The sequence below is a fragment of the Acipenser ruthenus genome, chromosome 14, assembly GCF_902713425.1.
Source record: "Acipenser ruthenus chromosome 14, fAciRut3.2 maternal haplotype, whole genome shotgun sequence".
NCBI lineage: Eukaryota > Metazoa > Chordata > Actinopteri > Acipenseriformes > Acipenseridae > Acipenser > Acipenser ruthenus.
In genome coordinates this window covers 9,291,239-9,317,377 of record NC_081202.1, presented here as the reverse complement: position 1 = coordinate 9,317,377, position 26,139 = coordinate 9,291,239, and the positions used below count along the sequence as shown (strand labels likewise).

The 26,139-nt window shown below is 36.4% G+C and overlaps 1 protein-coding gene across 1 annotated transcript in view; it reads left to right on the top strand.

The window, feature by feature from the left end:
• Positions 1-26,139, top strand: part of tmem117 (transmembrane protein 117) — a 57,745-nt gene that overhangs the window by 18,217 nt on the left and 13,389 nt on the right. Inside the window, exons 3-5 of the mRNA XM_034032661.3 lie at positions 7,711-7,843; positions 19,095-19,194; positions 23,510-23,607. Coding sequence (XP_033888552.1) covers positions 7,711-7,843; positions 19,095-19,194; positions 23,510-23,607 — 331 coding nt within the window. The remainder of the gene's footprint in view (positions 1-7,710; positions 7,844-19,094; positions 19,195-23,509; positions 23,608-26,139) is intronic.

Below are 26,139 nucleotides of genomic sequence, written 5' to 3'. Positions count from 1 at the left end.
GGCAGTCTAAGGGCCACACGTCCAAGGGCAGTCTGAGCTGTGGCATTCTAAGGGCCACACGTCTAAGGCCAGTCTGAGCTGTGGCAGTCTAAGGGCCACATGTCCAAGGGCAGTCTGAGCTGTGGCAGTCAGAGCGAGGACAGGTACAGTGAGGACCTTTTCCAAATCTCTCCAAATGGCTACTAGAGGCCTCATTCCCACTCTGACACCTAATGTCTGGGTCCTCTGGACAAAGCGTGCTCACTCTTTCTCCTTTCCTAGAATGAACACTGGTAAGTACCTGCTTCATATACTGTTACTACTCCCTCTCCCCCTGTACTGCCTGCTATAAACTGTAAACTCTCCTTCCTGAATTGCCGTTATCTGGCTAACAAATCTCTGCTTCTCAACAAACTTAGAACTGATACTAATCTTTATCTTCTCTGTCTAGCAGAAACCTGGCACTCTGTAAATGATAAGCACTTACTACATCTATCCACCCCAAATGGCTACTCACTCTTTGACAAGCCACACCTAATTGGTAGAGGTGGGGGCACTGCTGTGGCTTTCAGGGGCATTCAGAACAGAACATAGGAGGCACTTTTTACACAAAGAATTGTGAGGGTCTGGAACCAACTCCCCAGTAATGTTGTTGAAGCTGACACCCTGGGATCAATAAGCTATTAACAACCAAACAAGCAAGATGGGCCGAATGGCCTCCTCTCGTTTGTAAACTTTCTTATGTTATTCCTAGCTCTGTGCTTACCGCCTCAACTCCCTCTGTCCCAGCCTTCTCTTCGTTTGAGCATCTTGCTATCAAGCTCCCCTCTCCCATGTCCCTCACCCTTGCTGTTATCTGTCGTCCACCAAAGAATAACTCTGCTTTTATTGCTGAGTTCTCACAATTCCTCTCCATAATCTGCTCTTCAACTGACAAAATTCTACTCCTAGGTGATTTCAACATCCATGTCGATTTGCCTTATTCCCCTCTAGTGACCGATTTTGTCACACTCCTGGACTGTCTTGGACTCTCTCAATCTCAACTTTCCCACTCACACCCGTGGAAACACCATGGATCTACTCATCACCAGGGATCTTGATATCTCCAATCTCTCAGTCTCAGATATCTCTTTCTCTAGCTATTAAATGCCAATGTGAATATTCAAATTAGTTAAGATTAAACCTTGAACATAAAAAGTGTTTAAATATGAGTCATAATGTTTTCCTGCTGCAATTTATATATTGGGGGATGCAGTGGTATCATTGATGGTCATATTAATGTGAGCCAAAAGTTGGACCTATTTAACTCTTTATACCCCAGAATTTGTGCAAGTAAAAAAATGTGTTGATATTTCTGTCAAAACACAAAGACACTGGGCTCCACAATGCTTCATCCAGTAAAAGCACTATCACTCTGGAGGGCAGGGTGAGTCATACGTACGATTGGTACGAATCTTGGTTGCAATATATATATATATATATATATATATATATATATATATATATATATATATATATATATATATATATATATATATATACTATATATAAATATATATCAAAGTTTCTAATATAGCAAGAAAAGTATTTACCTCTGCAAAGAGAGGGGGGCATGCATTACTCTTCACTGAATAATCCTAAAGCTGTCTGATCTATCATTTAAGTTATATAATAGCATTACTATAATAGCACTACTCTTTTGAAACAACAATGCACAACCCACAATGCATTTATTTAGAGAGTAGAAACAAATAGAAGATCACGCCTGTCAGGCTCCTCACTGCAGTTTGATTGGTATTGATTTCAAGCTGTTACTGCTTTCACATCTCCAGTTGCAAGAATGGAACTTTTTCTGCAGTTTCTTGACATCTTGCCACAGTGCCATACCAAGTGAAAAAGGTTAAGCAATCAGTTTTCCTGTGTGATTGTTGTCCTCAAAGGTCAAACCTTCAAAAAGAAAGTGTCTTTCAACAGTTATCCAGGATCTCATTCATAGTTGGTTTGCTATTGAAAATCACTAATATTTAAAAACTTATTTTGTGATGCATTTGTCAGTTAATCCACACATTTTTTTTTATTTTTTTTTGCTCATACTTTTAAGTCACAATGATAATCCTACTGCCTGTGCTGAAATGTTCCACAGTTTTATTTTTATTTAATTTGGAAATGCCAATTGCAAATTTCTCCCCAATTTGAAATGCCCAATTTGTAAAGCGGTGCAACCCCCGGGCTGACTTGGGAGAAACGAAGACGAACTGGGCTCTGGGCTGCTTATAGGCAGGCCTGCAGGTACCCGGCCAGTCTACAGGGGTCACTGGTGTGTGGTGAGCTGAGGACACCCCCACTCCGGGCGGCGCTCAGCCAATTATGCGCCGCCTCCTGGGAATTCCCATCCATGGCCGGCAGTGGAATAGCCTGGAACCGGCGACCTCCAGGCCATAGGGCACATCCTGCACTCCATGCGGAGTGTCTTTACTGGATGCGCCACTTGGGAGCCCCTCCTCCACAGTTTTAACACCTCACACAACTGCCCACAGAAACACATTGCAGGACCTTATTGTTCCTCCAATAAAACAAATAAACCTTTCAATTAATTTGTTGACTTATATAAGAATTAGGCTCCTCTGAATACTTCCTGTTTAAATGATCTGCCTAGCACAGTACCAAGCAACTGTGTCACACTTGCTGCCCAGACAGGCTAGCTTTCAACCTAAACCCATTCCAGGCTAAGCCTGGACATACTGTTCTGTGCTGGACTGTTGGTTATGTTACCAAAGTCTCTGTTCATTTAATCTTTCTGCATCCACAGGGAAATAAAGCCTGTTCTGAATTGAAATTATATATTTTTCTGACTTCTAATATTATTTGAACCTCAAAATGTACAGTGGCTATTAAAAATGAATGCCTTCTGGACATATTACAAAAAAAAGAATATCAAATAATCTTTTGTAGAATTTAAGTGCTATTTTCATTTGTACTGTTTTGTATGCTGCCTGTGCATGGTGCTCTAAATTTTCTCTGATGATCATATGCAGCGCGGTACTCCAGCAATTACAGAAATTGTTTTACAGTCATTTATCAGATCCAGCCTGTCACAGAGTTGAGTGGTGCACAAATTAGTTTTGGTTCAGAGAATTTTCCAAAAGATGTCACCCACCAAAACTAATGCCAAACCATAGCAAACCAAAATAATGACTTACATTGAATGGTGATTAATGAAGGTTCATTAAGTGCAGTAATTGCATTGTATTTCCCGGATGATGTCCCAGGGCAAAAAATAAAATAAAATGCAGAGCATATATGACAATTATTGGTACTGCTATATTTTTCAGATGTGCTTGCTGGTTTCCCATTGGGCTAGTTGTACATCTTCACTATCAAAATAATTGTATTTTATTTGGAGAATTATTTAATGTATTCCAATGTGTATGTTTTAAATTATATGACAGATCATAACTGCTTCTGTATGTGTGATATTTGATTGAATACAGTAGTAGACAGGTACACATGTGATGTTCATCCCCAATTGATATCAGGTCATTACCAGTCAAAGCTGTATTCATGATCCACTAGATCAGGGGTGTCAAACTCCAGTCCTCGAGGGCCGCAGGGTCTTCTGGTTTTCATTCCAACTTAAGCTCTCAATTAACATAATTGATCTAATTATTTGTTCAATTTGACATATTTTGACACATTTTCAAGGTATTTTTATAGTTTATGGTTTTAAAAATGCACTTGATTCATGGTACACAACCTATGAAACATTTTGAGGCCTGCAGAGAAGTGTTAAATGTGTCCAGTTAATCAAATAATGAGACCAATTAAGTAATTGAGAGCTTGGGTGGAACGAAAGCCAGAAGACACTATGGCCCTCCAGGAACTGAGTTTGACACCCCTGCACTAGATGGAGATGACTCCAATTGCATTAAAGTACTGTACCATTAACCACTGTGTGACTTGAAAGGCAACATCTATCAGTCAAATAGCTGCTGGGAATCTATTCAAAGCTCTGCAGATCAGATGTTTCTAACTCCTTAGATGTGTCTGTGAGTGCTATGTGGATCGGTGGATTGCCAATTAAATTTGAAACATTCTCCCTTGTGATTGCTGGTTCAATTCCAGACATGTCATTAATGATTGAATACCTTTCAGATGTGGTGGCCGTTGTGGGCACCTATTTAAATCTGTCTCAATTAGGGCCTGTGTGAGTTCTGATGGTCTCATCCCCATGAGATGGGTCCTCATCTCAATAAGCCCTGTATTGGATAGTCTGAACTACACCTGAGGGCAGGCATACATTTCCTCTGATATAACTCCAACCCCTTTCATATGTTTCCAAAATGAAATCATAAATATGCCATCACATACTTATATGAAGTCATGATGCTGTAAGTTGCTTTGTACAAGTTGAAAAATATCCCAATGACTTCATGATTATGACAGTAATGTATAGCAGTGGTGTTGAAGACTATATAGGTAAGTAAACCAGTACACCAGAACTGTCTTATACATGTGTATTTCCAGCCCTCATTCACACTCGGAATGTGTCTGGGCATTTATCAAAGTTCTGACAGAGGGTGAACTATCTTCTTTATTGGCTATCAGTTCAAAACTCAAAATGTGCAGTGCAAGGTCCTTTTTTAAACTATATATTCCCTCAAGTCCCGAAGGTGGCGGTGTTGCCTTATTTTCTGTGTTATTTCTGTATTTTAAATACAACACTACTACCTTAATGCCCTGTGGCTAATTATTACATATCACAAAGGTACAAGGTGGAATTGAAATTATATTCTGTACATTTAGAATAAACTACTTTCCATTTGCAAGATAATAATCACACACTTTTATTTGTTTACTGTGATACACAGCCAAAGGCAAATACTGTGCACAGAATTTGCTTCATCCAGTTGTATTAAGCTTTATATAGAATTAAAGGCCTATAATTCCAGCAATGATGCTAACTGGGAAAAGGGTATCTGTGCAGTTGCTTTCCATCATCTAAATGAAGCTATCAATTTGGTAATCTCTTCTGTTTTCTGCATTATTGGAGAGATTATTAGAAACAGCAGCAACGGTGGCTATTTAGCTCATTTCTAAAATGACAGATGAGCTACTCCGCAATACCGCTAAAACTACTAAGCAAGCACACATTATTACATTTTGTAATTTCATGAAGCATTTGTAAATTATATGTGCAATATATTATAGAGTGTTTCATTCGTGGTCTCAGATATGCCTGCCAATTTTTAAAGGTGATTTAGTTAGAAGCTTATCTCAAATTGTATTATTTTCATGGTGATTTATCACAAATTAACTTATTATTGACCTGATGCATAACTAACAATACAACTTCAATAAATGGCAGAATAGCTATCAGCCATGTTCAAGCTGTTTAACATTTGGCAGCAGTCATAAAAGGCAAGATTTTGAATTCCAAGACATTTTCTACATAAAAACATCAACTCTGAAATAATGCCACTGTTAATGTTGAAAATCATATATATTTTTTGTAATATTAATAGATTGCTGCCTTTTACTCTTACATCAAATATTGTGGTTTAATATATTATAGGAGTAGAATTAGCTAGAATATGGCTTCATTACAAATAAAACCTACCAGGTTAAATACTGCTTGCAACCTTTTTTACGTGAGCTTATTTCAACTTTTTTATTTTGTTATTTTTGTAATTTTTTCCCTTGATTTGCAGCATCACTCTTCTTTACAATATAATTAAGAACATTTAATTAAACAATAGTGTTTAAATCAAACAATGAAAAGTCAGCTAGCAATATATGGAGTATCTGTGTCTCTAAACTGCAGTGTCACTGAGATTAATTTCCTGTGAAAGTTGAAGGAAAGCAATTGCAAATTATAAATGGGGGTTGGGTGGTGGGGCAAAGGGCCATTGTTAAATTGGTTTAAACCCTGCATCGTTCCATTTGGAAAGTGAATGATGTTTTCAGATGGCTGTCTCTTTGTGTTATTACTGTATAATATCTGTAGCAATGTGGTGCATTTGTGCATCAGTGTCTAGATAGATAGAAATTAACAATTTTTTTTTGCATGAATGCTTGTAGTTTTTTGCATAACGTTATCAGTACAGAATGAGATTTTGAAAAAAAACCCCATCAATTTAAAACTTGGCATAATGTCTGCTGTATTATCCTGGGAGGGGTGGTAATGAATCTGTGTTGTTCACACCAAGGAAAATGGCGACGTAATTATGATGTTATTGCCTTGAGAATCTATTGTAGATCTCTTTAGCACAATATTATTTACCTACCCACGACTTTGTGGAAGAAATCATTAAATGCTTAATACAGTTTTACTGGCAATATTATGTTCAGGTTTCTGTGTGGAAAACTAAGCTCACAGATATTGACAAGCCAGGGAATTTGACCGGCACTGCTCAGATACACACGTTTATAGGGTAAGAGCACTTTTAAAGATGGATAAAAAGAATGAGATCTGCAATGTTTACTTCAGATTCCTGTTATGAGTGTTGTTTTACATGGGAAAACAGTATTTTCTCAGCTCTAAACTGTATTGAGACTTTGCCATTGGTTTAAGGACAAAGCACAAGCACATGTATGCACAGACTCTTGAATATAATGTATTATTATTATTATTATTAATTTCTTAGCAGACGCCCTTATCCAGGGCGACTTACAATTGTTACAACATATCACATTATACATTATTTCACGTTATACAGATATCACATTATTTTTACATACAATTACCCATTTATACAGTTGGGTTTTTACTGGAGCAATCTAGGTAAAGTACCTTGCTCAAGGGTACAACAGCAGTGTCCCCCACTGGGGATTGAACCCACAACCCTCCGGTCAAGAGTCCAGAGCCCTAACCACTACTCCACACTGCTGCCCTATTACTTTAAATGCATACTTTATATCATTTAGATTTTTGGAATATCTCATTTTTTAACACTTAAATACCCTTTTATGTGTGTGTGTTATGTATTTGTCTTTATTACTGTTTCTGCTTAGATCATTGTTACAAGGCAAACTATTTGCATAACATACACATTATTGTGCAAAGAATTAGCATTAAAATGAACTGAATTGAATTTTGGAGCCTAAAACAATGCAGGGAAAAAAATACAATGACATCATCCAGAATGTGACTTTGTCAGCAGTGACACCTGCAGGGAGAGTTAGCAGGACTCTGTTGACTCCCAGCTCTGAGAAAGTGCCTTGGCTCTTAAAGTAGAAACACATCTGCTATTTCCTGATATTTATTTCTCTTCCCCAAGGAGAGACATTGCTTATTTCATTGCCATAGGGAATTGACGCCACTAATCTCTCCTAGCACTATCAACACAGAAAATTGGCCTGATGCACAGTAGACTGAAATGTGGGATTCAGCTACCCATGCTAAACATATCACACTAAAAAGCTGTGCAGAAAAGTTTAGTGTTTTGGGCCCTATTCATTTTAAGGACTGTTTTAAGGGATATTTTGTTAAGAGCTGTTTTTTTAAAGCCCATTTTGATTCATTCAGTCACGCTTGCAGTTCACAAAACCTTTATCTGTTTTAGAGGGTTTATTAGTTTATGTTCAGAGCCTCGTTCAACCGAAGCGTATGTTGATAAACACTCTTCAAAACACATATATGACCCTGTTTCAACAAAACATTATTTTAAAAGTTAAATTTTTGAAATTCAAATATCTAATATCACCAGTTCATGTTTCTTTCTTGTGCCTCAGGTCAGTTTCTGAGGCTGAAGGTGTTCCGAGAGGATCATGGCTCCTGGATGACCATGTTTTTCAGCACCATTCTCTTCCTGTTCATTTTCTCTCACATTTACAACCTCTTCCTCCTGATGGCAGGAAACACAGGGTAGGTAATGAAGTTTCTATTTTTTTATCTTAACAAACCAAAGGCTCTAATCCCAGATACAGGCTATATATGAACTGTTTTTTTTTAACAGAGCAATATATCCAGTGAAATGGCAGAATCAATAAACAGCAACATACAGCATCAGGGTCTTAATTAACACTATTGAACATACTAAATCCTAATTACTTTAACAAGAGGTCTTCAACTAATAAGATTTGCTATGGCCTGTGTGTACCCACACCCATTCACACAGCAAGTGTTGGGTGGGGCTGTGGGCAGCACTGGGTGCATAACTCATAACTACAATATTGGAACCACATACAGTAAAAAGTGCACATATTGTACAGTACTAAGATGTGCAAAGCTACTGTAGAGGGCACTGTGGGAAAACATTTTGTATAGATGCTTCAGAGGCCAAGCCCAGGACTTAAACTTTTTAGTTATCATTTTCTGCAGCAACTCAAGATCCACTTGCGATCCATGATATCTATCCATGATATCTATCTATCTATCTATCTATCTATCTATCTATCTATCTATCTATATATATATATATATATATATATATATATATATATATATATATATATATATATCGTTATATCGCCCCTCGCTATACTGCGGGTTCGGATATATCGCGGTCCTGGAGTTGGCTCCCCATTTCTACAGTTTAACTGCGCATGCCTTAGCTGCAATATACATAGACAATTTCACTTAGAATTACTGTTTGTTTTATTTTGTACTGCACATCAAACACAAATATACAAAACAATTAAAAAACAAAGCATTAATATCGTACTGTTGTCATATACACACACATTGCACAATGACACAAAGCAATTAAATATCTACTTGCTGAAGCATTTTTTTTTAAGCAGTGCACTAACAAAAGTCACAGGACAGTGATGTCAGCTCCCTAGCAACAAGCCTCCTATGTTGGGAATGGATTATTTCAATGCAGCGGTTTGGGCATTTGAGAAAGGAGAGGAAGATTCATGAAATTCATTGGAGACTTAAGTTGATGAGAAGCAATTACCCTCCGCAGTATGAATTAAAATGGTGTGCTGCTTTTTATACGAAAAATGAGAAAAAGTGGATTTCATAGAGGATTTATATTTTGACGCACATGATAAAATGAAGGAGTGGTTGTACAGTATTTGTCAGACTTCAATATGATCACTGATTGTAAGTGCTTTTAACATAAAGTTGCGTAGTTTCTCTTGTTGTTGTCATTGCTTTTTAGATATATATTTTTATATATACTACCACTACCAATACTATAAGGTGCAATGTACACCCAACTGTGCATAACAAGGCTGTAATTTTATGGAGGGTTTCTGGTGACTTATAAATCACAAAAGCGCTAGTTCGAGTGATCTATCAATGTCACCAGAAACCCGAGATAACAGATAGAAATTGTAGAACAAGCAGTGTTTATTTTTAACAGTTGAAGAAGTGTTGAGAAGAACAGAAATTTGTAACTTGGAAATTAACTATAAACTATAAACAGAAATTAAACTATATAATCTACATATTTTTTTCAAGCTAAGTTAGTTTTCATATTGTGAATATTCACATTGTAATATAACCACCAGATGAAACCTGCTTGTTTAAAACCAGGAAAACGTGACCACCCTGTGTATTCATGTTTGACTATGGGGTGTTTTTCTGACATCTATTCAGTGCCATTATCAGAATACATCACATACTAATGAACCACTGTTATTTAATTAAGACCATCCATTTTATGGCCCACTCATTAATCATGCCCAATTTAGAGGAGGCCTCCTGTTCTATGAGATTGTCTTGCTCTGCTGGGATTAGTTTCATGCTGAGCGTTGCAGCTGCTTCATAGCTTTATGCATTTCTTTGTCACTGTTCCATCCAGGAGGATAACGATTTAGTTAACAGATGACTAGGACCATCAATATTACTATTTGAGCTGGATTAAATAATACTTTAGTCCTGATTATACATGGGACATTTTATTCACTATCATTTATGTAAACTCCTTTGGATATTTTGCACTAAACTGAAAAGAGCCTAGTGTGTCTGTTTACATAAAGAATGGTCGGTATCAATATTATTTTTGTATTCATAAATATATGACTGGGAGGAGTGCCTGTTTGTGCTTTCTGGTTCAGTGGCTAAACTTGGTAAATGCTACCATTTTAATTGCAAACCTCCATGTACAAACCGCACTCACCTGTGTGTACATATTTGTCACAGGCATCAAACTTCAGGATAAAAACTTGAAGGGTTCATCTTACAATCTTGCAGCTCAACCCTTAAGGTTTTCATCTGCCACTGAGTTGAAAGCGAATCAGTTTGTTTCCATCAGCGGCTAACCACAGTCAAACCGGGTTATATTAGAACTCTTATCAGGCTCGATAAAGCCCTGTTGGGATTTCTAATCATTTTAATTCATACATTCTTCTTTGAAAATATAAAATGTTACCACTGTAGTCTGCTATCAACGTTCCTCATTGCAAACAAATTGCATTATGTTTGTAGTGCCACTATATTGTCATTGAACAGACAAATGAAAATAATCATTATAAATCAATGATAGCAATACTATTGCAATTCAATATAAGCTACTATGTACAACATGTATAGGTTTACAGTATAGTAGGTGCATTCTCAGTTTCAAGGTGGATGTTCACCAAGTAAACCACAGAGGGCAGTAACAATCTATCTAATATAAAATGCAGTATTGAAACATTAATGTGATTATGTCAGTGAATCTAAATGTAAAAGCAACACTCACCAAGGCTAGGATTTGAATCCCTGCATGCCAAACAGAATGGATTACCACATGCTTTATATTAGAAATGTCATATTTTTTTTTGTGCCTCTTGAAATACATTCCCTGTGTAACTTAAAAGTATTGTTCCTTTGGTTAACAACCATAACATACATTCTATTTCCAGATAGTTTCCTATATACAGTAGTGTGCAGACATGTGGATGTAATAATAGTTATATATGGTATCTTGTTAAGGCTTTGGTCACAGCTACGCATCGTACCATTCAAGAATCCCCAGTGCACTCATATTGATTATATTGATTATTCTATCTTCGCTCACTGACATTTTATTGTGAATGTCAGGTTACCAGTATTATAACCACCCTTCTCCAGTCAAATCTGTTTAATGTATTTAATTAAAAAAAAGAACACGGATACCTTCTGGACAATTTAAACTGCAGTGCTTGTACTGATAATACTGATCATACATACACACCTCCATAGAGAAGGAATCTGCCATCTCAATGCTTTCTTTGGAGTTCTTTATAATGAAAGACTTGGACAGGAAACCCCCGTAGGGCATTGCCAATAAACAAATCTCTTTGCACTGGTGGGTCCTGTGACCTTTGTACTAGTCTCATTTTCTGGCCAGTAAACATAATACAGTCAACTCTCATTAATACGAGTCTAAGCCAAATGCATACTGTTAGTTTTTAGTTACAGAAACACTGGAATCACATTTCAAATACAGTACAATGAAAAGTATTGTGCATTTAAAAGCACTGTGGATTTTATTGAAAATATGGTTGCAAGTGAACTTTTAAAAAACTATACATTGTAAATTAACTCTACATGTCCCAGCTGCTGAGCTCATTTCTCATCTTTGTGTTTCATAATGGTCCCAGATAGGACTACAGGCACATTCTGATCACAGGCATTTTTAAACCACAAAAGCAAGGCGTCCTCAACATCAGGGTATTGAGCAAATCAGAAATGCTGACGACTTGCACCCACAGTTTGCTGTTCTTGGGCCTGTATTATTGTATTCTGGTTTTTAGGAATGGTTGACTAAGGGTTTGCAGGAATGTTCAAATCTGAAGCAACATCTTTCTTTTTCTTGTACTGTGGTGCATTATCCACCGCTTTCAACACCTCCACTTCTGTCTGCAAGGATAACACATTTCTTTTATTTCAATACTTCATGGGAATGGCACTGATGCATGAGCACTATGTCAACTCAAAATTCATCATAGGATCAGTAGTCCCAAAACAGCACTAAAATAGAGGAGCAGAGGCGCTAGTCTTGATGCAAGGTAAAGCATTTCCCAATATCCTTTACACTTCAAACTAATTGTTAGCTTTGTTCACATTTTTTGGGGGGCTCCAAAATAATTTGCACTATCAGTGAATTTGTGTTAAGTGAATTTGTATCATAAGAAGTCCATTTTAATTAGAATAAATAAATAAATAAATAAATACAATAGTATTTCAAGGGTTTAAAAGATAACTGTCTTACTGAAATGTATACAATTGTTCACATCTCCTAGGCATGTTTATAAGATAGAGAACTGAATGAATCATTTAATTGTTACACATCTCCTAATTATGCTCTCAAGTGATAATTCCTTGTAAAATGTTTTAATTTAAAAGAAAACTGAGATAAATAAAAAAAAAAATTAAAGTGTGGACATTGTTATTAGAAAAGATTTACTGTGTTTTTATTTTCGAAATAGACCACGACTTTTAACACCTGCATGAACCATATTCTAAGACAGCTTGATGGATGTGTGAGGGCTTCACTTATGGTCCTTAAGTTAGCTTGGGATGCTCAATAACTACAAATCTGAAAGAAAACATCATGACAATTCACAGCCATATTCCTCTTTTCAAATCAACCAAGATCATTTAAAACCGATCTACCAGCACTGGCAGCTATTATACCATTACCATTATTATACCATTAGAATTACCTAATTGAAGTTTATCATTTTAATAAATAAAAAGCTATGAATAAAAAAGGGACCCGTAATGCAGGGTTATACCCTTCCTAAACTACATGGAAAATTGACAATATCAATCACAGTGACATGTTAAAAAATAGATACGATTGATTACACCAGCGTGATGGCAACTGCTGGTTAGCTTGTTCTGCGGTGGTTTCCATATGAACATGATTTGCAAAGATTTATAGTCAATCAGACTCTTCTTTTATCTCAATTAGAAAAAGTCAGAGGTGAGAACTATCTGTAGAATGTCAAGTTATTAGAAAAAAACCTGCATCTGAATTAGATGAGTTTGAGGCTCATACCCAGGTGTAGCACAGATTCTCTCTGCATAGATCATAGAGGAACAGAATCAGAATGCCTACAAATAGTAAAGCACATTTAATGGTAGACTAAATCAAATCGAAAAAAAACCTCCCCAATTACATATCTAAATATATCACACAAAATCTGAATTCATACTGTATCAGTATGGGCAGCAGTGTGGAGCAGTGGTTAGGGCTCTGGACTCTTGACCGGAGGGTCATGTGTTCAATCCCTGGTGGGGGACACTGCTGCTGTACCCTTGAGCAAGGTACTTTACCTAGATTGCTCCAGTGAAAACCCAACTGTATAAATGGGTAATTGTATGTAAAAAAATAATGTGATATCTGTATAATGTATAATGTGATATCTTGTAACAATTGTAAGAGGCCCTGGATAAGGGCGTTGGCTAAGAAATAAATAATTGTTGGTGGTTGTCTTCGAATTGAAAGGGAACTTCAAATAGTAGTGGGGTTTCAGGAAGTGAATTTAATAGGCACAATACTGTAAATGTCAAGCTCTGTTTCTAGTTCCATTATCATTTCAGTTCTCTGCTGCTGTCCTGGATAAATAACAGATACATCAAGCTGGGCCACAGTATGTCATATCTGACGGTTAGTACAAACTAATTAAAGAGAAGGTTGGTACTGGAGATACTTTCAAAGAAAACAATACCTACACTATTCCATTTATAGTTTATGTAGATACAATGCAATTTAAATGTAAAAACTGCTGAAAACGTATATCCTCTTTCCTGCTTTTTATACCCAATAGGATTTTTGGTAATAATATTTTTTGTTTTCATAAGGATGGTCAAAAAACAAATATTACTAAGATTTGGTAGTACTGTGATACATAGATAGAGGGGTTATAGTATATCATCTGACAGTCTGACTTGTATTTTAAATCTCATCTTAAATAGAACATTTCATTTGTACATGTTTTGAAAAGTTCCACTTTGCATTGTTTCTGACAAAGAACTCTGCATGACTTTGAACACAGTTTGATACCGTTTAACATGAAAACCTGTGGTATTTACAGTCCTGTACATTAAGGAAAGCAGTGTTCATATAAATGTCCTCCATGTATTAACACATGATGTATAGGTGTTTCCCCTTCATTTGCCTAAGCAGATTCATTCCAAATGGGGCAGCAGGACCACGCTGACAGCTTTATGGCTTTCAATAAGCGCCTTTCTGCTCTGTATGCCAAAGGAGGCAAAATGAGAAGGAAAAAAATGTTGGTAGCGTGGTAATGGCTGAACATGTAGAATCGAGAACTAAAAAGGCCCCAAGCTATATTACAGAATTAGATCCAAGACTACTGTTGAAGATAAAGTGTTCAATTGTAAATACAGTAGTTACAAAAAGAAACTGTATAGAAAAGCATGTGAGGACTCATGGAAACACAGGATGTGACAGGATGTTTAACTCACAATTTTTTTTGCCTTGATACGGGATATGGAAGCAAAACTTGGTGCAGTCAACTCTTGTAGGTATTTGGATGGTCCAGCAGCAATTTGTGTGTATTGGTGCATGGATCTGCTATCTATTGTTCATCAAGCTACTTGTACATGATTCATTCGTGTCTCTTACTACAAGGTGGGCACTATTTCAGGGGCCTACAATGCACAGTAAGGTTGCTGATATGTCGTTTGCATAGATGCTTAAATTCAAGTGGTTTAGTTATTATTATTATTTAGTCAGATAGCAGACATTTTTATCCAAAGTGACTTACAGAGAGTAGGGGGTGAACTATGCATCACAACTGCTGCTGTAGAGTCAATTACAATAGGACCTCGGTTTTACATCTCATCTGAAGGACGGAGCACAAGGAGCTTAAGTGACCCCCTGGTAACAAGTCCCTTTCTTTAACTACTGGACCACCAAATCTTGGTTTCTATTTTAAATCACACTGAGTAGACAGGGCACATGAGGGAAAGCTTGCTTTTGTGTTTTATTCCATTTTGAATACCTAACAACATTTTAAGTTTCTCTGAAAATCTGTGTATCAGCACAGCCTTATTGGACTTCATTATTATTTTTTTTTTTGTATAAGATCTTATCTGTAAGGTGGCACCTCACAGTACAAGACATTGCATTAGTTGAGTCCCAACTGAACTCTTTGGAGTTTGTCAATCCAAGGGCTGACTATGTTTAACTCCAATTAGCTGCTGAGATCTGAAGATGGTATGGCTGTAGGCTGTTGTACAGCTCTGTGACAGTAAAGCTCAGCATGATTTGATATATTATAAATTGAATGCATTTGAAACTGAAAGAGATTGAATACTGAGTAGCTCAGTCTTTTTATCATTACTATGTAGGATTTGGAGATTACTGTTTGGGTGACTCCTGCTGAGCGTTCCTGTTAGATTTGTGATATGATTTATCCATTCTGTTGCTTTATTGATAAGTTCTAAATCCAATCCAATAAGCATTTGAGACCTTTGTTTTCTCTGCAGTGCAGAACATAGTCTTGTACACAATAGAAATGACTGCGAGTAAAGATTTTGAGGGCATTGAAGAGATTTATCACTAAGTGTGGTCGTGAATTAATATCATTAATGTTTATCCTCATGGAACACAAATGCAAGTGGACAAAATACCAAAGGAAAAGAAAGACCTCGCATTTAAAATGTGAACCTGCATTTCATGGCATTAAAAATGAAATATGGGGAATGCCTGCTCCTTTTGAAACCAATATATTGTTAAATATTGAGGATATCTTCTCATTTTTTAAGCAGTACATTAATGCAAATCTCCATCAACACAAGTATTTAGGCTGCAACGAATACCTTAATAAAAAAAACTTGATTAATGGTGCAGTGTGCGCTGCAGAAAATGTGAGTAGAAAATGGTATGACTCCAAAGATAAGTCAGTCACCAGCTCTTGTGAGAGACCCCTGGACTCTTTTAGCTAAATCACTTTACTTTATTGTGTTTGTGGCTGTTTATTAAAGCAGTCAACGTATTCCAATTGTAGCTGTCATACAGAAGACGTAGATACATGTAATCTGTTGGGGATCTTACCCAGGTGTTTGTACAGAAGCAGCTGCTATCTGTTGGATAGAGCATCATACAATGTCCTTTAGGTTCTATTCCCACAGGCTCCCAGGGATATGATGCATGCAGAATATCGTCAGCCTCTCAGCAGGAAGCACGAGTTAATATTCCAAAACTGCTGAAGGCATTCCAAAAAGTTCATTAAAACAGCAACTCAAATGAATCACATCTGTATTATGTTCTAATATTAAATGTCATCAGTGAATGCATGGTGCTTATGCAAATTACTGATGCACAGCATCTCTTAATCTCAGAGAATCTGAGAAGTGTGTGTGGAGATATCTGGGGATTACCAAAATAATAGGAAGGTATCTTAATATTAAATACTGTCATGGGGATGCGGGGGCTGTTACTGACTATCAGAGTGAAGAGTGCTTGTCACTGATGCTATTTACACTGACCCCATGTACCATGTCTGGTATTTTGAAATCAACCAAAGCCATTTGGTTTAAAGAAACAAAAGTTAATTTATTGAATACAGCCTATTGGACTGAAAAAAATGTTCAATTTTTAAACAGCTTCAAGACAATGATAGAACAAATGTGGATAACAGCTTCTGTAGAATGTAATAACTTTAATGTTGCCGCTATTGTTACAATATATATTATTGTTATTATTTATTTATTTGGTATGGAAGACCAACAACTAACACAAATTCCCAAGACATGGATAATGGCATTAACTATGTATTGTGTCCTTTAAAAAAAAAAAAAAAAAGCAAAAAAAGCTGCTGATTTTATAAAACTAGGACCAAATCACTTGTCTTGCGATTCGTGGCCTTATATACACAGTAAAGCTGCTTCTTTTCATTTTTATATCATTTACATGAAATTTTCTGCTTCCAAAAAATAGGAGTTAATTAAAGACTGGAGTAAATGCTTTAAAAAATATGACCCAATTTCTCCTGATTGCCCACCCAATGCAATATCTTTTGATCAAACATGATCCTCTTCCATGTCAATCATTCAAATCTGTATTAGGTCTCTCCACAAAGTGAATTTAAGTTCCAGTAGGCTTTCAAAAGTTAAAACAGCTGCCCTTATTGAGTGCTGCAACTCACTACTGACATTGGAACTGTCTTGTTTTCGCAGAGTACAGAAATGAAGTCCCTTTGTAACACAAATGTGTCTAATTAATTACCCAGCACATTTTACACAAGGATTTTTTTCTTGAGATTTGAATTATTCTTGTGGATTTACTGTTCAGCAGTTTGATTGAGCTCCCAGAATTATTGATTATAATTTATAATTACACTGAAAGCAAATTACTCCCAGTGCAACCGCTTTGAAAGCTGGACAGAGTCCAAGTCACAAGGCTTCTAACTGAATTAGTGCTGATATAAATCCTTATTCTAATCAAGGTTTTTTATGGGAGGTGGAGTGATCAGTCACTCGACATCTCACTATGCCATTAAATAAACCCTGATGAATAATCAAATTCATTTAATATGGGTGGTGTATGATTTATAATATATATTATTAAATAATATTTTATGTTTTTTGCACAAAAGCATTTTCAGTACCTCTGTGTGTGTGTGTGTGTGTGTGTGTGTGTGTGTGTAATAGGATTCTTGAGCCACGTTCTCAAGAACATCCATGCTTTTAAACATAAACTTAAATCGTAAGATGTTTAACCCAACCCTTTAACTTAAACTTAAAGTCGGTAGCAGATTGTAAGATTGGTATTCAGTCCCCCTGCGGGACGACTGAAGTAGTATTCATTGTGCAACAGATGCTACTAAAAATGTGGATACTCCTGGAGCATTTAGTAATGGACAAATCTACAACCTGCTTTTGATCAATCAAGTTATGAGTAATAATTCAATTAGACAATGCATTTTAAATGTATGTACCTGTCAGAGAATTGATACAATGCATTGAAAACTCCTTTAGCAGAAAACATAAGCTATTTTTCCACATCTTGACTGTAGCAGGACTAAGTATAACACAAACTAAACTTGAGAGTGCTTGTTCCCAGCCTTAGTTGCTTTTAATACCTACAGTATCTGTATTTTACAGTCACCAGCTGCCAAAGAAGTTGACATCTGGATGCAGTAGCAAAAAGATCACTTATTACAAAATCACTTTTACAAAATCTATTTCATAGTCCCCCGCTTTGAATGTTTTGTATTTATACACATGAAAGAAGGTTCATAAATCCAATCAGAAATAATCCCCCCAAAGTGAAATGCCATTGCAACTTATTGCACTGTTATTACAAACTCAGCCCCTCTAGAACTATTGTACTGTACACTGTGTAATCCTTCCAGCAGCATCCTCCCCCTGCATATTAACAATGCTGCTGTCCGCAGCTGCACTTGTAGCAAATAAAGCTTTACAGCAGGATTCATATTTTAATTTCTGCAATAACCTGGTGATGTCTGTTACATTTGAAGCAGATTGCTGTTTTTTTCATTCTGGCTAAATCCAGTTTCATCAAGGAAATTTAATTCCTTCCTCTTGCAATATCATGTTACATCCTGCCAGTCTGCGTACAGACAATGCAAAAGTGGCTTGACTAAAATAAAGTGGCATGGCTAAAATAAAGTGGCTTGGCTCGCGGGCCCCCATGACGTTAGGTATCCTCACTGAAAACCTCCATCCAGTGAACCCACAGAAATGTGAAATACTGTTTCCTTACAATCACCCTTGTACTGTATAGCACAGGCATTGTAAATGAAGATTATCAATGAATGGTAGAGCTGACGTCAAAGTACACATTTGAAATAGCACCCAGAAACATCTCTCAGCCCCCCATGGTTTCCCAGACCCAAGTTTGGTTACCCCTGGCTTAGACTACAATATCCTAGTACTGCCAGCAGTCACGTAAACAGCAGTACAGTAATTAAAACAACTGGGTCCTCTTTGCACTGTTACTTGTATAAAGAAGAGTGTAGTGTTGAGGAGGAGCTATTTACAGTAATACATGGATGGGTCTTATGGCAAGGATAGAACCTTATCCTGGTGTTAATGTGAATAAATAGGGCTCATACTGTAGGTTATTACTAGTGTGGAAAATATTTATTGTGTTTGAGTTGTCAGTCGCTGTATGCAGCAGCAGCAGAGAGAGACTTTCTTTCCAACAGCTGGTAACATAATACAAACAGTGTTAAACTATCTATTTCCACCCCAACAGCCCGTTCATCGTGACAGAGTACATGGGAATGAGGAATGAAAGCTTCATGAAGGTTGCAGCCGTAGGAACCTGGATGGGGGATTTTGTCACTGCGTGGATGGTGAGAACTTGAAAAATGAAATTCAATCTGCTTGTATATTTCCATTTCCTGTGGATGCAACACTGTTTCTGCTGAAACCTTAAATGCCTTGTAATCTGGGGCTGATGTTGATATGTCCTCTCTGATTCACATGATTTTGTGGAGTCAAGCTCCTCTGAGAACTACTGCTGAACAGAATAGATGAAGAAAGCAGCTGGGCTGCAGAGAAACACCAAACTGTATTCAACTCTGTCCTTATTGAGTTTCAAACCTCAGATGAGGTGTCAAAGTGATTTTACAAGTTCAGGTCCACATGGTACAATGGTACAATAATAAAAATGTTTTTGTGAGTACAGAGAACAGGTCAGATGGTTTAGATGGATTGCACGGTGAGATGGTGATGTGTTTTGATAGTGCAGCACGTAGCAAGACACTAGCACAGTTACTGTTATCACTACTAATTGTAACAGTTTCCATTTTGTAGAAAATGGTGTCTCAATTGATAGACAGTTCTAAGGTGTTTGATCCATGTACAGTACAATATGTGGAGGGAGTATACACTTTAAAACAAATCTACGATTTATATAATGACATAATGGCAGTGGCAGATATTATCGCAATGATTAAGCACTGTAGTACTGAAAACACTGAAAATGTTGACATACAGTATCAATTGTACCACAATATTTGATACATGTACAGTATACATATACAATACTGTTTTATTTTTGTATTCTGATATACTAATCTTCACACTAGTTCTGTTAAGAATGCAGGTTATCGACTCTGTCCCTAGATCAAAATGTAGTTTATCAGTAATAGGCTCCAGCAATACCATGAATCTGAAAGAATAAAAAAGGCCCCTTTGGGAAGAATTAAAGTACAAGGTTCAAATAAAACAGCTGTGTATGAAAAGCATGTTGTGATGCAGTGTAAAGTCTGGCAGAGGCTCAGATCCCTGATATCATACTCATGTTCATTTGCCAACCTACAGACAAGATTGACCCTTGAGGGATTTAACAGACTCTGTTGCTAAAATGTAGTTTGACACCTCTTGGTAGGATACTTGCCAAGCCTGTATTAGTATTCTGTACAGTCTAGAGACAGTATTATTATTATTATTAGTTTATTTAGCAGACGCCTTTATCCAAGGTGACTTACAGAGACTAAGGTGTGTGAACTATGCATCAGCTGCAGAGTCACTTACAATTACGTCTCACCCGAAAGACGGAGCACAAGGAGGTTAAGTGACTTGCTCAGGGTCACACAATGAGTCAGTGGCTGAGGTGGGATTTGAACCGGGGACTTCCTGGTTACAAGCCCTTTTCTTTAACCACTGGACCACACAGAGCTGAATCTGAATTTATATTTAATTCAGACACATTTCCACATTTTAATAAGAAGTCCTTTTGCTCCCTTGGGGTTAGGTGAAAATAAATGGCACAGTCATTTAATAAAACTAGGAAAAAAATAGATTATAAAATGATAACCCCTAATAATATTTTTTTTTACAAGTTAATTTAGTTTAATTATTTAGCTGGTTTTCCTGTAGCTGTTAAGAGAAGTGGAATTAGTTAATACCTTGACCTTGGCTTTGGAGTACCTCCTTGATTCTGATCAAATTGCCTTGTTGTACATTAAGCCATTCTTGTAGCTAAGGGAACCAGAATTTGAGGGGAAAATTCAGGACCCTGGACAGTGACCAGCCATTACTATAGGCAGGGCATTCATGAGGTGATTGCTGTATCAGAACCTTAATGCATTGGATATTATGATTGTTATACTGTGTTTCAGATTACCATAATGCCTAAAAGAAGCTGACTCCTACAGATTTAGGTATTTCCATCCTCTTTCTTCACAGGGAGAAATTTAAGAGACGCAATCTTACATCACTTTATGGTAGCCCTTTATTTATTACTACTTGCTCTCTGACTTTCAGCTGGGCACACATTTATCTCTGAATTAGGTGATATTGTGGTTCACTTTATTCTTGTATTGATCTGCTGAAATTGAGTTAGTACTAGACAGATGTTTTGTGTAAGAAAGATCTTGGTAGAACATGTTTTTTTCTCCATTACTTTAGTATTTCCCTTAGGAGATAGTGTGCTCTAACCAATTTTAATTTAAAAGTGCCTTTAGATCAGTCTGACTGTTGAGTTAATTATTAATATGTTTGCTTGAGAGGCTGAGTATGTTGACACTGTATAGCTTTTTTTTAAAAAAAGCAAACAAAGGGTGGTTTCTATTTACAAACTGCAAAAGTAATTCATTACACTCGTAAAACATGTTGAATCACTGAATAACATTTTGTATCTAAATGGTGTTATTGTGTGAGAAAAGACATGGGGGTAAAACGCAAGCGTAAGAGTAAAGTGCTTTACATTTGTACTGGATTGCGCTGTCTCCTTCATGTTGTGATTTTGAAGGGAGTTTGAGCTGGGCACTGGCGGAATACCATTAGCACTGACCAATGAACAAGAAGTCAGAAGCTGCTAGTAAATCAGAAGCAACTGACATTCCTTATAAGAAAACAATAGCCCTAGCGATTGCCTTTGCTGTAATCTTGATGTGCAAAAAGCTCTTCATTAGCATAGCACCATTTGTTAATGCAGTATTTAGAAAAATGTAAATTCATTTATCAATTTTGTGTTTCATAAATATTCTTTTATCATTTATTTTTATACTTCCTGCTTTTGCAATATTGAGCTTATTTAAGGTGTATACAGGAACCATGATTTAGAACGTGGTTTCATTAACGTTAATGCTGCTGTGAAAAATAAAGATCTGTATGAAACTTTTTTTTAAATACATTAGGCCCACACTCATACATAATTTCTGGAGGTCATTTAGTCCAACGTGTTTTAAATTTGAATATGCACTTCTTATTTTGCTGTCGGTCTTTTGAATACCTGTGTATGTTTCAAACCTGACACACAAAGAAAAGATGAACTGCAAAAAGATCTGGAATAAATTACTGAACACAGGGGTGGAATATAGGCTTTATGTTATTTTAGAAAACATTTATTTACATTTTTTAGAAACCTTTAATATTTTAGATCTGTAATGCAGCTAATAATCAGCTGTGTGCCCTAAAGACACAGGTGCAGCTTCAACATTGTATCTCCTGATCACCAGGTGTAAATGAGGTGATGCTTTAAGACAGGTCAGTTAAACCACATGTAGTTTGTTGGGGGTCTGAATATATGTTTGTATTCTATGCATCCCTCGAAATGCAAGTGGAATCAGTTTCATCGTCGGAAGGATTTTAGTAACCTGTTCCACTTACAATTATTGACCTGGAGATGTGAATCTGAAGCAAAAGGTAATTGTTTTTTTCCATTATTGAATCCATCTTTATAATGACTGTCTCTCATCGAGCTGCAAGTGACCTAGCATCGATTTGAAATGAGTCTTAAAATAAAACCACTGAATGGTACAAATGTCTGTGTACATTTATTCAAGTCCTTTCCATATTCTGGAATTGTCTTTGTTTAAGAACATATACTATTATATATAATTATTACATTTTAAATATATCTGTATGAAATATAAATGACTGGTAAAAATGGCAACATTCACATACTGATATAGCAACCTACATTCACTGACTCTGGTGGGTGGGAAAGGTTACCTCCTGTTGGCTGGTATTTGTAAAAAAAAAAAAAAAAGAAAAGAAAATCCAGATTACAATAGCAAGGAATCACCACTGACAGCAAAAATAGATTGTACTTTTCCATTACCATGGTAACATGCTCCAAAGGAGAGAATGATATCAACTAAAATACTTTATAGTTGTATAATGTAATTTAATTCAAATGTGTAGCCTTGAACATTAGTTGAGGGAGAAGTGTAATAATTGGCTGGAGAAGACAACCTTGCACCCCATTATCACGTTACCCAAAACAAAGCATACACACCAGGGTAGATTCTGATCCCCTAACAGTCTTGGTAGGATTGAACAAACGGGGTATATAGATAGTGCTATATGTCTGAGGTAACTCTGGAAGGATAGAATAGATTGGGATTATCAAAATGAGTATTTCTGCTGAAGACATTGATTAGTGTTTATGAACACATTCAGTGAGTGATTGGTATAATCAACATGCTGTCTTTGTTATATTACAGTTGTAAACAACTGTAGCAGAGGATGTCATATTTTCTAGACTGTTCTTCCCTCTCGACACTGAAATTCTTATACAAAATTGTATTGCTGTTGCTATGGCAGGCAAGATACCTGTCCAAATACCTGACTTTAATGATGTATTTATTTTACTATGTACACAAATGCAATTTTTGCTTGAATAGTTATTTAAAACATTTGTATCCCTTAATGTAGGTTACGGATATGATGCTCCAGGATAAACATTATCCAGACTGGGGAAAAGCTGCCAGAACCTTTTGGAAAAGAGGGAACAACAGAATTGTGCTCTTCTGGTAAGATTCTAATTTGGTCATTTTCACATAACTGAGAAGTCGCATTTAATGTTTTTTTGTTTTTTTTTGACAGGTCAGCAGAACAGTTCACTTCAGCATAATTTGTTTAGCTTGTAAAAACAAACAAAAGAAAACACCATTATTTGAGTAATTCCAATAATAAGCACTCACAATGATTGTAAACAATATATATATATATATACATATATATATATATATACATATATATATATATATATATATATATATATATATAGAGAGAGAGAGAGAGAGAGAGAGAGAGAGAGAGAGAGAGAGAGAGAGAGAGAGAGAGAGAGAGAGAGAGAGAGAGAGAATAATAGATAAACATAAACCCGAGATTCACATAAACCCGAGATGGAATTATTTTCCTATAACTCACTGAAGCCCATCTATTATTTTTTATGATACATGGATATTAGTAGCTGTAATAAAAAAGAGACAATAAACGGGTGTTGAGGTTCAAATTGCAAATTAATTTAATGAATAATAATAATGTAAATTAACTCAATATTAAAAAATCTTTAATATAATTTTCTTTTTGATAATTCAGGAACAGTGAATTAAACCGTTAAAATTAAAGTATTTTTAAGAAAAAGGTGTTTCAATGGGGTATGCTTTTTTTTTCTTTGTCGCTGTCAGAGTCGAAGATTATTTGTCTTGCACCCTTGACTGGTGTTCCCGTTGGTGGAGGATGATTGTAAATCTTCAGACAGATTTGTTAAGTGCCTAAAAACTACGAACTGTAGGTGTTGTCGAGTGATTGAAAACAAGACATTTTGTGTTTGAAAGTTGGTTCTGTCAGTCTGACCATTCTTGTCCAGGAAGCTGATAGTGTTGACAGCTCTCCAAGGTCTAAGACATGGTGCTTGACAGCTTTGAAGAGCATGAAGACTGTGTCCTCTGTTGTTGCTTCTTAAAGCTCTGGTGGTATGTAATTTATTATTAGGCCTCACTGAATCAATATATAGAGCCTTCCATGGTTACAGGGAAGACATGTGGCTGAAATGACCCTGTGACTTGCCATGGTTGCCTGCAGTTTGTTCGAGGGCCTGCCCTGAAGGTCTGATGGAATGTTAGAGGCAAGATAAGACATGTTTTGATTTCATACATATTTCATGCCTAAACTGCCAAGTCAAAGCAGATGGAATGCATCTCCTTGGATGATTCGTGCCTCCATTTGAATCCAGACATGTCACAAGGCAATGGCAATGGGAGTTATGAGCACTGGTGCAAACAGGTTTTCTTGACCTATGAATATTAATCTCTCACAGGAATATAGTGGAGCTACACTTTTATTGAAGTACTGTTTGCATTTTGAATTACAGTATGCAGTATTATGTAATACAGCTGCACAGAAGAGACTGTAGTAGTCGTTGTGGTTCCCAATCTTTTCTAAAATGGAATGGATTTTCCCCAGAGACCACTACCAGAGAGCATACGTATTTATACAGTAAACTTTACAAATACCAGTGCTTAACATATTGTTTGCACAGGTATTAAAAAAAGACATGATTTTTAGATGGATACATTGTAAGTAGGATGTTTAGAGCCACAGAGATTACAGGGCGTGCATAGCCATATAATTACTTAATAATTACTTAATAATTTGGTAATAAATGCTGCTCTCACATGGTAACTACTGTATAATTGCATGGACATGGTTGTGAACAACATTGTCTGATATGTTAACACAATGGCAGTGGCCATTTCCATGTATTTACACACTAATTCCACCAGTAGTTACCATGTTAGAGTGGGAACCATTAGTAGATACCCAATTATTACCATGTTGCCATTACTTAACATGTTGGATAATCATGTTCCACATACCACATGCATGAGTTCAAAAAGTTTCCTGTAAGAGCCAGTTATGGCAAAATCAACACAGGTGTCAGATATGTTGAGCATTCAGTCAACAAACACTACACAGAAAATCAATGTACACCTGTGGTTAAAAAAAACAAAAACATGAATAATTAAAAATAATAAGTGTTTTGTAAAGACCAGCATATAACTACAGTATTAATTGTCTTTAAATTACAGTATACCAAGGAACTAGCTTAATTACATGCTTGCTCAAATGATGTGTTGCACGCTATAGAAGTAGAATTGAATTGATAAAAGCAAAAAAATGCAAAGGCAGCAATCATAACCACAAACTGAAGGCCCGTTTTGGGAAATCAGCACAACTCTATTTCAAAATTGTCTTACATTCAATTGATTTCACTTGAGGTCTCTCCTCTGTCATCTTATATTTAGAAAAACAGCAATACAGAACCACCCCTATCATGGCTGGGCTATGTAGATATTAATAGCAATTCTGGACATAAATACCAATACCCCATACTAGGTAATGTCAATAAAAGTGGTATAACTGGTTGGCTTTCTGCATAGCTCCCATATATGACTGAGAATCTAGTTAAAAACCTTGTTGCAGGCAGAACATCACATTATGCAGACTTGACTCCCCACACACATAGTACCACAGAGATAGGATTCATTAATTCACAA